The 16,807-nt window shown below is 35.0% G+C and overlaps 1 protein-coding gene across 1 annotated transcript in view; it reads left to right on the top strand.

Moving 5' to 3' along the window:
• LOC102468483 (ATP-binding cassette sub-family A member 3-like) overlaps window positions 1-16,807 on the top strand; it is a 130,737-nt gene that overhangs the window by 92,894 nt on the left and 21,036 nt on the right. The window contains exon 22 of the mRNA XM_006153268.1: window positions 12,919-13,138. Coding sequence (XP_006153330.1) covers window positions 12,919-13,138 — 220 coding nt within the window. The remainder of the gene's footprint in view (window positions 1-12,918; window positions 13,139-16,807) is intronic.

The raw sequence follows: 16,807 nt of genomic DNA, 5'->3' as shown, positions 1-16,807 counted from the left end.
GAAATAATTGGGATTGTGTTCTTTTTTAAAAAAATACTTTTTAATTAACATATAGTAGTTATACTTATTTATAGGGTACAGTGTGGTGTTTCAATACATGACCACAATGTTTAGTGATCACATTAGGGCAATAAACATACCCACAGTCTCAAGTATCTATCACTGCTGTTTGTTGTGAACATTCGAAATCCTCTTTCTACCTGTTTTGGGACATACTGAATTATCACTAAGCATAGTTACTCTACTGTGTTATAGCACTCTAGAATTCATTCCACTTGTCTACTTGCACTTTTATGTCTGTTAACAAAGTTCTACCTATTCTTGCCTTCTTCTCAGCTTTTGGTATCTACCATTTCACTCTCCATCTCTATGCCATCAGATCTTTTAGTTTTCACCAATGTGTGAGAACATACTATGTTTGTATTTCAGTGTCTGGCTTATTTCACTTAGTGTTGTTTCCTCCAGGTTGGTCCATGTTGTCACAAATGAGAGTGTCATCCTTTTTATGGCTGAAGTGTATTCCAGTACACACTGTATATAACACATTTTATTTATTCATTCTTCTGTTGTGGATTCTTAGATTGATACTGTATTTTATATATTATGAATAGTACTACAATAAACATGGGAGTTCTGATAGCTCTTTGATAGATTGATTTCTTTTCCTTTGTATATATACCCAGTATACTGGCATGAAGTCGTTCTATTTTTAACTTTTTTGAGAAACCTCCATACTGTTTTCCATAATGGCTATAATTTACATTCCCACCAACAGTGTTAAAGAGATCCCTTTTCTCTGCAACTTGCTAGCATTGTTGTTCACTGTTCTTTTAAGCTTTTTTTTTTTGTATTAACCATTTTATTAATGAGGTAATAAATCATTGTGATATAATTTGAATTTTCATAGTCATAGCATTTTTGTATGTACTTGGGCCATTTTATGTCTTCTTTCACAACTGTATTTTTCGGTTGGTTGCCCATTTTTAAGTTGTATTATTTGTTTGTTTGCTAGGAGCTGTGTGTTCCCTGTTTTTCCTGGTTATTAATAACTTGTCAGATGTATACCTTATAAATATTTTCTTCCATTTTGTGCTTTATCTCTTCCTTCTGTTAATTGTTTTCTTTGCTGTGTGGAAATATTTTCATTTTATGAATACCATTCATCTATATTTGCTTTTGTTGCCTCCGCTTTTGAGGTCTTGTTTTAAAAATATTTGCCTAGTCCAATATTCTGAAGCATTTACCCTAATTTTTCTTCTAGTAATTTAATGGTTTTAGAGCTTACATTTAAATCTTTAATCCATTTTGAGTTAATTTTTTTTACATGGTTAAAGATAAGGTTCTAGTATCTTTATTCTGCATATGGAAGGATAAATATAGTTTACATATTGATTCTACCCAAAGCAATATATATACACATTCAATGCAATCCCTATCAAAATACCAATGATATTCTTCACAGAAACAGAAAAAATAATATTAAAATTTCCATAGATCCACAAAAGGTCCTGAGTAGCTAATGCAGTTCTGTGCTAAAAAGAACAAAGAGAGGCATCATACTACCTGACTTCAAAACACACTGAAGTATAGTAACCAAAGCTTCATGGTACTGGCACCAAATGTACAAGTAGACCAATGGAACAGAATAGAGAATCCAGAAATAAACCCACAGCAAAATGATTTCTGACAAAGGTTCCAAGAATATTAATTGATAAAAGGACAGTCTTCTGTTGAAAATGCTGTTTATGGTAATATCCAAGATTTGATTGTCTCTTGTGCATGCCCAAGATCCCGAAAGGAGAATGGAGGAGAAGGGATTGTGGCGTGGCCATCCCCCCTGGGAGGTGATTTCTCGCTTTCTGTCTCTCTCTCTTTCTCTGTCTGTCTGATGAGCACACGCGCCCTATAGCAAAAACCTCTAAAAAAAAAAAGAAAAGAAATTTATATGAAACTATTAAAAGATTAATTAATTGAAAAGAATTGCTAAACTGGACTTAAAATTGACAATCTCTGCTTTATGAATAACACTATAAGAGAAAAAGAAGCTAATCCACAGACTGAGAGAAAATATTTGCAAAAAAACACATTCTGATAAAGAATTGTTACCCAGAATAGTCAAAGATCTCTTTAAACTCAACTCTAAGAAAATGAACATGAGATTAAAAAATGGGCTATCTACCTGGTCAGACATAACCCCACTGGGAGAACCTTTCTCCCTCTGTCTGCCCATCTCTCTCTGGCAAGTGCACGTTCTGTTCTGCACTGCAGTGCTGGAAGACACTTGGGTCTGACAGGTTCAGATTCCTAGCCATGTCAACCTGAAACATGCAGGTGAGGGTACAGTCACTCCAGGATCCTGGTGCTGGGAGAAGGGGAACACTGTGTGACAAGACCCTATCAAAGTTCCTTCTCTCTCTCTCCCTCTCTCTCATGCACACATAAGTGCTTGCTATCATGAATTTTAAAAGTTTGAAGTCAGCTTAATTAAAAAGTGATATTCAGAGCATATATATATTTTTTTCTTTTTTTGGAGAGTTTTTAGCTATAAGGCGTGTGTGCTTGCCAGAAAGACAGAGAGAAACATAGAGACAGAAAGTGAGAAATCACCCCCCAGGGGGATGGTCATGCTGCAATCCCTTCTCCTCCATTCTCCTCTTGGGATCTTGGGCATGCATGCACATGCACCTGGCGTGAGTTTAAGCCACCGGGTCTGGGACTCAAACCGCGGTTGTCTATATGGGAGTCCAGCGACATAGCCATTATGCTAACTGCTGGTCCCCAGACCATATGTATTTTTTTTTTTCCAGAGGTTTTCGCTATAGGGTACGTGCGCTCACCAGACAGACAGAGAGAGACATAGAGACAGAAAGTGAGAAATCACCCCCCAGGGGGATGGTCATGCTGCAATCCCTTCTCCTCCATTCTCCTCTTGGGATCTTGGGCATGCATGCACACGCGCCCGGCGTGAGTTTTAAGCCACCAGGTCCAGGATGTGAACTGTGGTTGACTACATGGGAGTCCAGCAACATAGCCATCACGCTAACTGCTGGTTCCCCTCCAGACCATATATTTTTAAGGCCATTATCTATTCATTATAGGATCTTCTCAGTGCACTGCTCAGTAGTACCACGTTCACTCGGTCTGCTTTCTGTCTCACTGCCATGATTTTACCAAAGATAATGAATAAATTCATTGGCCTCCTTAGAGGAAATGTTATTCAATATTATTCTGTTCAAATAGTAGGTACATGTCATGGGTTGATCTTCCCAATTATAAAAATGAAAGAGAGGTACTGGAGTGTCAGAATCAGAGAGAAATTTGAAAGTGCTAATCTTCTTCTGATTTTGAAGATGAATTGGCTATGATCCAAAGAGTTCTAGAAGATTACCTGGCAAGATTATCCGTCATATGGGAAGAAAAGACAAGGACATTCTCAGATAAACAAAACCTGAAAGAATTTACCAACACTAGATAAGATCTCCAAGAAGTTCTGCAGGGAGTGCTATACCAGGAAAATGAAATATAGTCACATAGAAATAAGAGTTCAAAAACTAAGAAAATGGCTAACTTATTTGTAGGGACAAGTCTGGAGTTGAATATTATATCCCAGAATTTAATCAGGAAGATTGAACCATAAAAGAAGATAAAGTACATGAGATTGAACTGGTGAAATAGAATTTTATGACTTTTGACTAAAACATTGCTGATTTCCTTCTAGGCTTTGTTTTCTGGTTTTAAGGATTTTTGTCCTGTCTTGAGCTGCTGATAGGTTCATGTACCTACTATTTGAACAGAACCCCAACCTATTTCATGGCTTTAAGTTTTAAGCATAGTTCCTTAGCATTTCTTTGATTTATTAAGGCTAAAACCGCTTTTCTTGAAATTAAAAAATACAGTAAAAAAATACATAATTAATGACCATAGCAAGCTATATAGCATCACCTAGGTGCTATCTTATAGTATATAATTCATCTCAGAGTTTCACTCCTAAAGTCAGACATGTATTCACAGATATGTATATATCAGCTGAACTTGCTGTTGAAAGTAGTTAGATTACTTAAGAAATCTTACGAATCAAAGTGTGAGAAAAAAAAGAACAGAAAACAACTATGGACACCTGAGATAGTGTGGGGGTGGGTGGGTATATATATGAAACTAGAAATGGAAAATTATTGATGATAACATGTATGATTATGCCACTATGCAGTATATTCTGGATGGGAAATCACATTTTGTATACTGTGACAATGCTCAGTGAATGAATGTAAATTAATTAATTAAAAGTTAAAAAATTAAAAAAAAAAAGAAACTGTAAGAAATTGGATTCTCTCCTAGAGTTTCCAGAAGAAATGCAGGCATGTTGACTCAGTATTTTAGCCCAGTGAGAACCACTTTACTACAGTTTTGACCTCTAAAATCACAAAATAACAAATTGTTATTGTCATAGCCACTTTGATTGTGGCTTGTGTGTGTGTATTTTAAAATGTTCTTTGATAATAAAAAATAAAAATCTGGAAACAACAATGCAAGTATTAAACATACAGTAAACATTATATAATAATATCTTGAGATACTGAACAGCAATGAAAATGAGCTAGACAACAGGATGGATGAATTTCACAAATACAAAGTTGAAAAAAAGAAGCTAGCTATGAAGAAGTTTATACCATGTAACTCCCTTTATGTATAGTTTAAAATACAAATAATATTTAAGGATGTTTTAATGCAAGTATTAAACATACAGTAAACATTATATAATAATATCTTGAGATACTGAACAGCAATGAAAATGAGCTAGACAACAGGATGGATGAATTTCACAAATACAAAGTTGAAAAAAAGAAGCTAGCTATGAAGAAGTTTATACCATGTAACTCCCTTTATGTATAGTTTAAAATACAAATAATATTTAAGGATGTTTTGATAAAATTATACATTAAAAAAAGGAAAGTGATTATCATAGAAATTAGGATAGTGATTGCTTTCACAGAGGAGGGAGATATTTCTGCCTTGAGTAGCACTGGGGTCTTTATTTAATAATTTTACAACAATATTTTTATGATAAGCAGTTGATCTATATATTTACATACACATTTCCAAATGTGTGTTACATTTCAAAATAAAGCTTAAAATAGTTATAAAAAAGGAAAGTGATTATCATAGAAATTAGGATAGTGATTGCTTTCACAGAGGAGGGAGATATTTCTGCCTTGAGTAGCACTGGGGTCTTTATTTAATAATTTTACAACAATATTTTTATGATAAGCAGTTGATCTATATATTTACATACACATTTCCAAATGTGTGTTACATTTCAAAATAAAGCTTAAAATAGTTTTCTAATATATTATTGGGGTTTTTTCCAGGCTAATAGGGAAAAGTCTACATTTTTACAATATTGAATATTCCTATGCAGAAAGGAATATTGTATATTAGTGAAATTCCTAATCATTATAACCATTTCAACAAAAAAAGATACTTTGGACACATGGACTTTTAAAATTTTATTATTATTATTATTTATTATTATTATTTATACATTCAATCATTATACATTATTTAATTTGTAAAGAGATTTTATCTAGCATGATATATACCACATAGCAGATGAGTTGAGAATACTACACATGACATCAAAAACAGGAAACAAACCATGTCTGTGTCCCACAAATGTCTTTCTTCTCCATTTTTTCCCAAATTTTCTTTCCTGAACTCTCTTCCCTCACTCTCCTTCCACTTTGTTCCCAGTGCCCATCACAATTTTCAATGCTTTCATGTCCTCCAGTCTTTCAGTCTCTGCCACAGAGTGTAGACAGTCGGTATATGTTAAGTGGAGACATACAAGTCTCTGTTTCATACCCTGACTCAGCAAGAAATCTTTCATGTTCATCCAATTTTATCAAATATCAGGGTCATGTTGTTTTTTATGGTTGAATAATATTCCATGGAGTATATGTGCCACACTTTTTCAATCCATTCATCTGTTTGTGAACATTTGGGTTGGTTCCATGTTTTAGCTATCATGAATAATGCCACAATAAATATAGTTGTGCAAGTGCTTTTGTGACAGAGCATTCTCCTGTCCTTTGGGTAGGTACCCAGGAGTGGAATTCCTGGATCATATGGTATTTCTATCTGAATGTCTTTGAGGAATCACCATATCATTCTCCACAGTGATTGGGCCAATTTACATTTCCACAAACAATGTAGGAGAGTTCCCCTTTAACCACATCCCCACTAGTGCTTAGCATTTTTTGTTTTTTAAATCTTCACCATTCTGACCGAAGTTAGGTGGTATCTCATTGTGGTTTTGATCTGCATCTCCCTTATAATGAGGAATGTTGAGCATTTTTTTCATATGCTTTTTGGTTGTTCATATGTCTTCCTTAGAGACTTGTTTATTCAGCTCATATTCCCATATTTTAATTGGGCTGTTTTCTTCTGGGTAAGCTGCTCAAGCTTCCTGAGTATTCTGGTTATCAGTCCCTTACCTGGGGCATAGTTAACAAAAATTCTCTTCCATTCTGAGGGTTGTTGATTCACACTAATTACTCTTCCTTTGCTGTGCAGAAACTTCTTAATCTGATGTAGTCCCGCCTGTCTATTTTGGGGATTATTTTCTGTGCTTTGGGGTCTTGCTTTAGAAGTCTTTGCATACCCCAATGTCTCCCAGAGTTTCCCTAGTGTTTTCTACCAGTAGTTTTATGGTTTGTGGTCTTAGGTTTAGATCCTTGATCACTTTGAGTTGATTTTTGTTAACAGTGACACAGAGGGGTTCGGATTCATCTTTTTTCATGTGGATACCCAGTTTTTCCAGCAACGTTTGCTAAAGAGGTTTTTCTTTTCCCACTGGATTGACTGGACCCTTTGTCAAAGATTAGTTGGCTGTATGTTTTGGGGTTTATTTCCAGGATCCATTGGTTTCCTCTGTTCCATTGGTTTTTGTGTCTGTTTTTGTGCCAATACCATGCTGTTTTGATGACCAAATCTTTGTAATATATTTTGGAGTCAGGAAGAGAGATACTACCCACTCTACTCCTCTTGTTCAGGATGGCTTTGACAATGTTTGGTCTTTTATGATTCCAGACAAATTCTATGATTGTCATTTCTAGATCTGTGAAGAATGTCTCCTGTAATTTTATAGGCATTGTGTAAGTATGTAGATTAATTTGGGTAGGATTGCCTTTTTTGATTATATTAATTTTCTCAATCCAGGAACATGGGATGTCCTTTCACTTTTTTGTGTCCTTTTCAATTTCTTTTAAAATATTTTCATATTTTTCCTTATAGAAATCCTTAACTTACTAGATTAGCTTTATTCCTAGGTATCTTATACTTTTTGTGGCTATGGTAAATGGGATTACTTTCTTCGGTTCTGTCTCTGTCTGCTTGTTGTTGTATATAGAAATGCTATAGAATATTGTAAGTTAATTTTGTACCCTGCCACTTTACTGCATGCATTTATTACTTCAAGAAGTTTTTCATGGAAAACATTGGATCTTCTCTGTATACAGTCATGTCATCTGCAAACAAATAATTTCACCACTTCTTCCCTATTGGAATGTCTTTTATTTCATTTTCTTGCCTGATCACATTGACTAGGACTTTCAATACTGTATTGAATAGGAGTGAAGAGAGTGGGCAGCCTTGTCTTGCACCAGTTTTTAGTGGAAAAGCTTTTATCTTTACCCCATTCAGTATAATGTTAGCTGTAGGTTTTTCATAGATGGCTTTTATTATGCTGAGAAATGATCCTTTTATGCAGATTTTACTGAGAATCTTAATCATGAAGGAATGTTGTATTTTGTCAAATGCTTTTTCAGCATCGATTGAAATGATCATATGGTTCTTACCTTTCTTTCCGTTAATATGGTGTATTACATTTATGGTTTTACATATGTTGAACTACCCTTGGATCCCTGGGATTAAGCCTACCTGATCATAATGAAATAATCTTTTTACATGCTGTTGAATATGGTTAGCAAGTATCTTGTTGAGAATTTTTGCATCTATATTCATCAGAGATACAGTTTTGTAAAAGTCAGCAGTGAAGGTATCAGGGCCTGGACTTTCCTTTGTTGGGAGGTTATTTACTAATGATTCAATCTCATTGCTTGTTACAGGTCTAATCAGGCTTTTTATGTCCTCCTGAGTCAATCTTGGTAGATTATACGTGTCCAGGAATTTTTCCATCTCATTCAGGTTTTCTTGTTTGTTGGTGTGTCATCTCTCATAGTATCCTCTAATGATGTTTTATATTTTTATTATGTCTGTTGTAATGTTGCCTGATACATTATGAATTTGATTTATCTGGTTCCTTTCTTTTTCTTAATTAGTCTAGCTAATGGTGTGTCAATTTTGTTTATCTTTTCAAAGAACCAGATTTTGCTTTCATCTATTTTCTGTGTAGTTCATTTTTCTTTTCTTTTCTTTCTTTTTTTTTTTTTTTTTTTTTTGATTTGCAGGTGGGGGGGAGGTTTTTGCTATAGAGCATGTGTGCTCACCAGAAAGAGACAGAGAGACACAAAGCGAGAAATCACCCCCAAGGGGGTTGGCCATGCCGCAATACCTTCTCCATTCTCCTCTCGGGATCTTGGGCATGCACGCACATGTGCCTGGCATGAGTTTAAGCCACTAGGTCCAGGACTCGAACCATGGTCGACTACGTAGGAGTCCAGTGACATAGCAATTACTCTAACTGCTGGTCCCTTGTGTAGTTCATTTTTTATCTATTTCATTTATTTCTACTTGAATCTTCATTATTTCTTTTCTCCTGGCATTTTCTTGGATTTTGTTGTTGTTTTTCCAATTACCTTAGGCATGATGGTAGGTTGTCCTTTTGCCACCTTTCCATCTTTCTCTTATGCACACTAATTGCTATGAACTTCCTTCTTATGACTGCTTTTGCAGTGTCCCATAGATTATGGAAACTTGTGTACTCATTATCATTTGTTTCCATGAATCTTTTGATTTCAGTCTTAATCTCTTTAGTAGTCATGAAGTTATTCAGAAATAGGTTATTTTGTTTCCATGTATTTGTGTATTTTGGAAGGCCTTTCCTGAGATTAGTATTAAGTTTAATTTCATAATGCTTGGAGAAGATGCCGGATATAGTTTCTATGCCTTTGAATCTGTAAAGGCTGGTTTTGGCCCCTATCATGTGATCTGTCTTTGAGAAAATGCCATGCGGGGCTGAGAAAAATGTATATTTTGTGTTTGTTTTGGTGGAAAATTATATAGATGTCTGTCAAGTCGATGTGATTTATGGTATCATTTAGATCCTGAATCTCTTTGCTTATTTTTTGTCTCATTGATCTGTCTAAAGGAGATAATGAGGTGTGAAATTTCCAACAATTATTGTGTTACAGTCTGTCTCTCCGTTTTTATCTAGCAGTCTTTCCTTTACATATTTTGGTATTCCTGAGTTGGATGCATAGATATTTATAAGCCTTATATCTTCTTGATGAATTAGACCTTTTACTACTACACAATGCCTTTCTTTGTCTCTTTTTTTTTTTTTCTTAAAGCCTACTTTGTCTGAAATCAGTATAGTAACTCCTACTCTTCATAGTTTCCATTTGCATGGAATACCTTTTTCCTTCATTTTTAATCTATGTACGTCATTATCCACGAGATGGGTTTCTTGTAGGCAGCAGGTGGAGGGTTTCTGACTTTTTAATCCATTCAGCCAGTCTGTGTTAATTGATTGGAGAATTTAAACCATTAACATTCAATATTATTATCGACATTTCCACTTATCCCTACCATTAAGTTGGCCATATTCTTAGTTGTTTTTTGTTCTCTTATTGCTATCTGTCTGTCTTTAGTTTTCTTGGTATAGTACTCCTTTCAGAATTTCTTAAAGAGCTGATCTGGAGTAGGTAAATTCTATCAGGTTTTGTTTATCCAAGAATGATTTTTTTTATAATCTTCTTTTCCCATATGAAGGATATTCTTGACAGGTATAGTACTCTTGGTTGAAATGTTTTTCATTTAACACTTTGAATATTCTTCCCCATTCTTTCCTTGCTTACATTGTGTCCAATGAGAGATCTAGTGTTAGCCTGATGGGATAGCCTTTGTAAGTGATTTGACATTTCTTTCTTGCCAGTCTTAGTATCTTGTCTTTTTCTGTGGTTTGGGTCAATCTAGTTATAAAGTGCCATGGAGAGGATCTTCTTGGTTTGATTCTGCTTGGGGTTCTTTGTATTTCTTGGGTCTGATTGAGTGCCTCTCTAGACTTGGAAAGTTTTCTTCCAGGATTTAATGGAATAAATTATCAATGTGTCCTTATCAGTTTCTTCACCTTTTGGGATACCAATTATTTGGATGTTTGGGTGTTTCACACTATCTAGTATTTCTCTAATATTATTCTCATTTTTCTTAGTATTTTTGATATATTTTTCTAGGTCAGAGGTTTTGTCTTCTACTTCTGAGATTTCATTCTTCTGCATGGTCTAACCTGTTTTTAATACTTTTCAAGGGAGGTTTTAATTTCCTGTATTACAGCCTTCATAGGTAAAAGTTCTGTTTGATTCTTTTTTGTGGTGTTTTTTGAAAAAACAATGTAATACAATGTAAAGTTATATGTAATCCAATGTAATATAAAGAAGATTATAATGATAATAAAAATAAAAATTAAAAAATAAAAAATAAATATTCTAAATTCTTTCTCTGACATTTCAGTGATATCCTCTAATAGTTCCCTACATGGAGACAAGTTACAGTGTTCCCCTGCGGGAGATGTACTACTTGATTCTCACTCCTTGAGACTTTTCTCCAATTTTCAATCATTTGGTAATGACTAAAAATCACTTTTGGCTAATTTGTTAGAGAAGTAGTCTGTAACTATGACCTCATGTGTTTCCCTTACTGTGAAAAAATTAGGACTATTTTCTTCCTTCTACTGTGTTCTCCAGGAGGAATTTTGAAATCAGATTTATGAAGGGTAATTTCACTCTTTTTAGAATCAGTACAGTGAGGGGCAAAGAATTTTCTAAAACTCACAATGTACAGATGTTTAGCTGCTATGCACCTAGACTTCTTTAGGCAGTGGGTAAGGGCTGAGCAGTAAAATAGGAGAGTAAGGTAAAAGAAAAACAAAGTAGGAAACAGAAATAGGAAGAAAAAGCAATGGAAAAAGAAGGGAAGAACTAGAACACAAAGAGGAGAAAAAAAATAGAAATCATGTTGCAGAAAATAAAATTTGGTTAAAAATGGAAAATTGCACGGTGCGTTTGTGTGCCACACCAAGGGACTCCAGAGGCAGAGATGGAGATGCCTGGACAGATTCTGTCCTTGGTGAGGGAAAAGAAACAAATTAGCAAGAGAAAGGGACAAGGGAGAGGACAGAAAGATCTTCACAGTCGTGAAGCTGAACCCAGAAGGTATACCAGAGGCAGAGATGGAGATACCTGGATGGATTCTGTCCTGACTTGCACTGGGGTTTGGGGGGAGGGGCTGGCTGATGGAGAGGGGACTTCACAACCATGAAGCTGAACCCAGAAGGGACACCAGAGGCAGAGATGTACATGTCTGGATGGATTCTGCCCTGACTAGCACTGGGGTTGAGGTCTCATGGACTTCTGAGTAGGTGGTCCTATTTATTCCATTTCTCTTAAGACCAAACATCTACTGTGACAGAAACAAAGCAGCTATATCTAGAGCACCCTAACATTTTTACCTAAGTTATTGTATGCTTATTTCTTTGCTGCTTTGTCTACTACCATTGAGAATAGTTCACCATCATATAGGAGCTCTTTTAATCCTACTGTCTACTTCATTTTTTTTTTCTTTTTCAATTATCAGCTCATAAAGTTTTTAACAATAGGGAACATAGATTCTATTCAGGGTTGGATTAAGGATGGGTCTCGTGCAGTTCTGCAATTGTAGGTGAGTCTCCATGGAATGCAGTTTCAGGAAAGCGGTTCTGGTAAGCAGAGATGATTATCAGCTGATGCGGCACAGCAGCCATCTTGTAATTACCGGGAATGGTGTTGTGGGGATCTGCAGCATGAGTTATCCTCGGGTATCTGGCTTCCTTAAGAATGGTAGGGTAGTTCTTGTTTTTCCCTGAGGTAATGCAGGGCTGGTAACCATCATCTTCTCACTGTCCATAGGTAGAGAAAATCCTCCTATACAATATATTTCTCAATTGGTTTAAGACAACTAAAGTTTCTTTCTGTTGCTTATAGTTGCAAGTTCTTAATCCTTGTTTTCGGCTTCAGTTTGCCGCCTGCAGCCGGCGGCCACATGCAGGCCGGGGGGGCCACGCGCAGGCCCGGCAGCCACCTACTGTCTACTTCTCAAGGATCCTGCTATGTAATCATTTAATAGCTCAAAACAGTAGTCTTGGAATATTTAGGAAAACCACAATTAGTAGCTAATAAGATGACTTCTAGAAATTTATTTTCCTTAATAGCTCTATAGGTTTTCTCTCTCTTTGCTTAGATTAACTTCTTCCTATGTCCTCCTCTTCCTGTCTTTCTCAACTGAGTGGATGATATAGGGAGAGATGTGGTAAAATACAGTAGAGGTGACAGAATCTAAAAATAGAGAGTGGTAAAAAGTAGATCCCTTGGTACTGTGGTTTACAGAATATATATGTATATATAATCTAGTAGTTTCCTACTAGGTGATCTGATTTCTGGAAATATTGAAAGTAGGCAAAAAGAATGCATTTTGATTTTGTTCAAGCAGAGCAAAAGTAAAACCGTTCTAAAGTAGAAAAAAACGATGGGCAAGGAAGTAGAGTGCAGAAGCACCTTGCAATAATGTTCCTAAACAACATTATTTAATTAAGGAATAGTTCTATGTTAAAATAAAGGAAGATTTCTTCTACTCTTAAGTTTTCAGACTTGAGTTCTTAGGTCATGCAAAGTTTTCTTCATTTTGACTTTACTCTGTACTCTGTTTTAGGTGGTGTTTATAATCGCAGGAGTGGATTTATTGATCGAGAATTACAACTTTATGCATACATTATTCATCTTAATGATATTTGGCTGGTCTGTTATTCCCTTTATATACCTATTAAGTTTCCTATTTTCTAGTAGTACCGGTGCATACATCAAGATTATGATCTTGAACTTGATTGCAGGGTCTTCTGCTATAGTTGCAGATATCCTACTAACCCTAAAAGGTAAGGACTCACACAATTTTCATTTTGCAGGGCCTTCCTGTAAATAAATAAAGAAAAATGAGTTTGATAATAACATTATGAAGCTATTTTGTTCTTGGTTTGTAGAAAAAAATAAACTTGGGTTAGTTGTAAGTTAACAATGTTTTATTAAGTGCCATTAATGTGACATTTTGTTGAATTGCAATACAAAATAAATTCCCTCACTAAAATTATCACTAAATCAGTCCTATTCCTTCAAGGCCTTATTTGCCCAGGATTTGTAGAGTATTTATCTTTTCTTTTTTCTAGTTTTCCTTATAGGGAACATGCACTCTTTGCCAGAGAGAGACAGAAAGTGAGAAATCACTCCCACCTCCCCGCCAGGGGAAATGGCAACACCTTAATCCCTTCTCCTTCATTTTCTTCTCAGGATTTTGGGCATGTATGCATATGTGTCCAGCATGATTTTTAAGCCACAGGTCTGGGACTCAGATTGCACAGTTGGCCATGTGGAAGTCCAGTGCCTCACCTGTCACATCAGCTGCTGGCCCCATATTATAAAAACTCTTAACAAACTTAAAAATTAGGAAAGATTCTTGATCTGATTTATTGTATTTACAAAAAATCATTTGTGTACATTTGTTGTAATATATTTTTATTGTGGCTATGTGCAAAATAAGAATATAATTTATCCCATGCCAGTGGCATTGAACACATTCACAACATTTTGTAGCTACCACCACTATTTATACTCAGCATGTTTTCATCTCCTAAGCAAAAATTCTGTGCCCACAAAAAATAACTTCCCTTACATTTCTCTCTGTAGACCCTGATAACCTCTATTCTGTTTCTTCTTTATTTTAATGTGGTGTTAGTCACTAATTATTTTTTAATGTTAAGCCAACTCTGTATTTTTATAATAGTAAAACTTGGTTGTATTACCCTTTATTGTACATTTCTAGATTCAAATTGTTAATATTTTATTATGAAGTTTTATACTAATGTCCATGAGGTGAATTGACCTGTAATTTGCCATTCTTATAATATTCTTAGATTTCGGTATCATCATTATTTTAGCCTCATACAAAAGCTAGGCAGTGGTCCTTTTTATTCACTTCAAGTTTTTTTTTAGGGGCCAGCAGGTGGCATAGTGGTTAAGGGCGCTGGATTCCCACATGACCAAGTGTGGTTTGAGGTTTGAGTCCCAGATCTGATGGCTTGCTTTCTCACTTTCTCTCTCTCTTTCTCACTCTGTCCCTCTGTGGTCAAATTGAAATAAACGAATGAATAAATAAATAAATAGAGTTAAATAAATTTTGTTTAAAAAAGAAGTTTTTTAAAAAATAAGATTTGCATTTTATAAAAATTTCCATTTGAATTTGGGAATGAGTCAAAGATGCTATCATTGTACAGCATGGTACCAGAGGCTTTAGTCACTCATTAGGTAAGAAAATAATAAAAATTTAAATATTGCAAAAAATATATAACTTGTTATTTGGCATTATTGTATATACAGAAAATCTAAAGTAATTATAGATAAATCTATGAGATTAATGAGTGACTTTTGAAAAGTTAGTGGATACAATTAATTTACAAAATGAAACTTAAGAAGATTATTAACATGGCATTAACCTGGCCAGCAATAAATCTAATGATTGTGTGTAACATTTATGCAGCCCAAGAATACACATCTTTACTACCTATAATGGTGGAGGAATTTGTTTCGGGTCAATTCTGCCACACATAACGATTACAAACTATGAACAAACTATTTAAAATCTAAAGACACTTTATAATGAATAAAAGTAGTCAAAAACAAAGAAAGTTTAGGAAAACAAAATGTGAATTTCCCATTTTTATAACTTTTTTTCACCTTCTTTTTTGAGAGTATCGGATAGTTTCTAACAAAAAATTGCAATGTGGGTCAGCAAGTGACCCAGTTAAAGGGGTTGGCTCCCACGTGGTCATCTTTATCTCCAGAGTCTCCAACCCAGAGGCTTGAAAAGCATAAGGTGGGAGTTGGGGAGCAAGTGGCATGATGGTTAAGATGCTGGACTCCCACATGGTTGACCATGGTATGAGACTTGGACCCAGTGGCGTGAAAATTATGCTGGGTGCCTATGTGTGCATGCCCAAAATCCCAGGAGGGAGAATGGAGGAGAAGGGATTGAGGCATGGCTATCTCCCTGGGGGTGGGGGGGTAATTTCTCACTCTCCCTCTCACCGTGTCTGGTGAGTGCCCTCTCCCTTTTTCTGGTAAATGCACACACTCTCTAGCAAAATTAAAAAATAAAAAAAGAAAAAAGAAAAGAAAAAGAAAAGAAAGAAAGAAAGAAAGAAAAAACCCAAAACAAAAAAATTTGCAATGTTAGGTTGAGAAACCAGAGGTCAATTTGAGAGGATCATAGCATTTTGGAAGTGAAAGAAAAGTAGGCCACCAAAAGGCACTCCAAATTATCCATACAAGATATACCCAGATCTCTAACTGACCTCTGAACTATGCAAGTTCAAGGGAGAATAGGAGAAGTCTGACAAAAGGTAAAACAAAAGAATTCTCTAAAACACAGACCCGTAAGTGACACAAATGTTGAAATAAACCAATAGAGATTTTATAGTAGTTATTATAACCATGCTCAATAGTTAATGGTTTAATGAAAATAGTTCTATTAATGAATAATATGACATTTCAGCATAGACATAGAAACTATGAAAAGTGAATTGTAAAACTGAAATAAAATATTATTGAACTGACTTGATGGCATTTTGGTATTATGTAAGAAAAAGATATTTAAAAAAATGACCAACTGAGACTATGTAATTGGGAGAATAGAGAAAAAAGAGACTAAAAATATATATCTATATGAATTTGTTACCAAAACTTTACCAGAAAAATACTCCAAGTTCATTTTATTTCACTGGTATAGTCTTATAAACTTTTGAGGAAAAAAGTGTTGATACTACATGAAATTTTTTTGAAAATAAAAGAGGAGAAAAACACTCTTTAATTTATTTCATGAGATTATTTTAAAAATAAATAAATAAAATAAAACTAATAGAAGGACCAGCAGATGGCATAAGGGTTACATCACTGGACTCCCATGTAGTCAGTCTGAGTCCCAGACCCTGCAGCTTAAAACACTCTGGGCGCATGTGCACGTGTGCCCAAAATTCCAAGAAGTGAATGGAGGAGAAGGGATTTCAGCATGGCCCTCCCTCTGGAAGGTGATTTCTCGCTTTCTGTCTCTTCATCTCTCTATCTCTCTGGTGAGCACACATGCCCTATAGCAAGAATCTCTAAAAAAAAAAAAATGATTAATAGAACAGCTTATTTGGAATTAGAAAACTACATTTGTAAGCAACAAGGCAATCAAAATAGAAATTAGAAAATAGTTGGACGTGAACTAACAATTAGCTTTAAGGTATAACATTAGAGGCAAATGAATAGACAAAGACTAAGTACCTAATCTTCAGAAAGATTATAATACCAGCACAATTCTGGTAAGCTGATAAAGATTTTAAAAAGATCCAAATAAGCAGTATTAGAAATAAAACAGAAACATAAATATAGATGTTGCAGACATTAAGACAAAATTATATAATAAATCTTTCTAAGACAACTTACCTAAAAATTTAGACTAATTAGATGCAATTGTGTAAAAATTAAGTCCCCAACACTTAAGAACTAGATGT

This window comes from Tupaia chinensis, unplaced genomic scaffold (genome assembly GCF_000334495.1).
Source record: "Tupaia chinensis unplaced genomic scaffold, TupChi_1.0 Scaffold000367_1, whole genome shotgun sequence".
NCBI lineage: Eukaryota > Metazoa > Chordata > Mammalia > Scandentia > Tupaiidae > Tupaia > Tupaia belangeri.
This window is presented reverse-complemented; position numbering and strand designations above follow the sequence as displayed.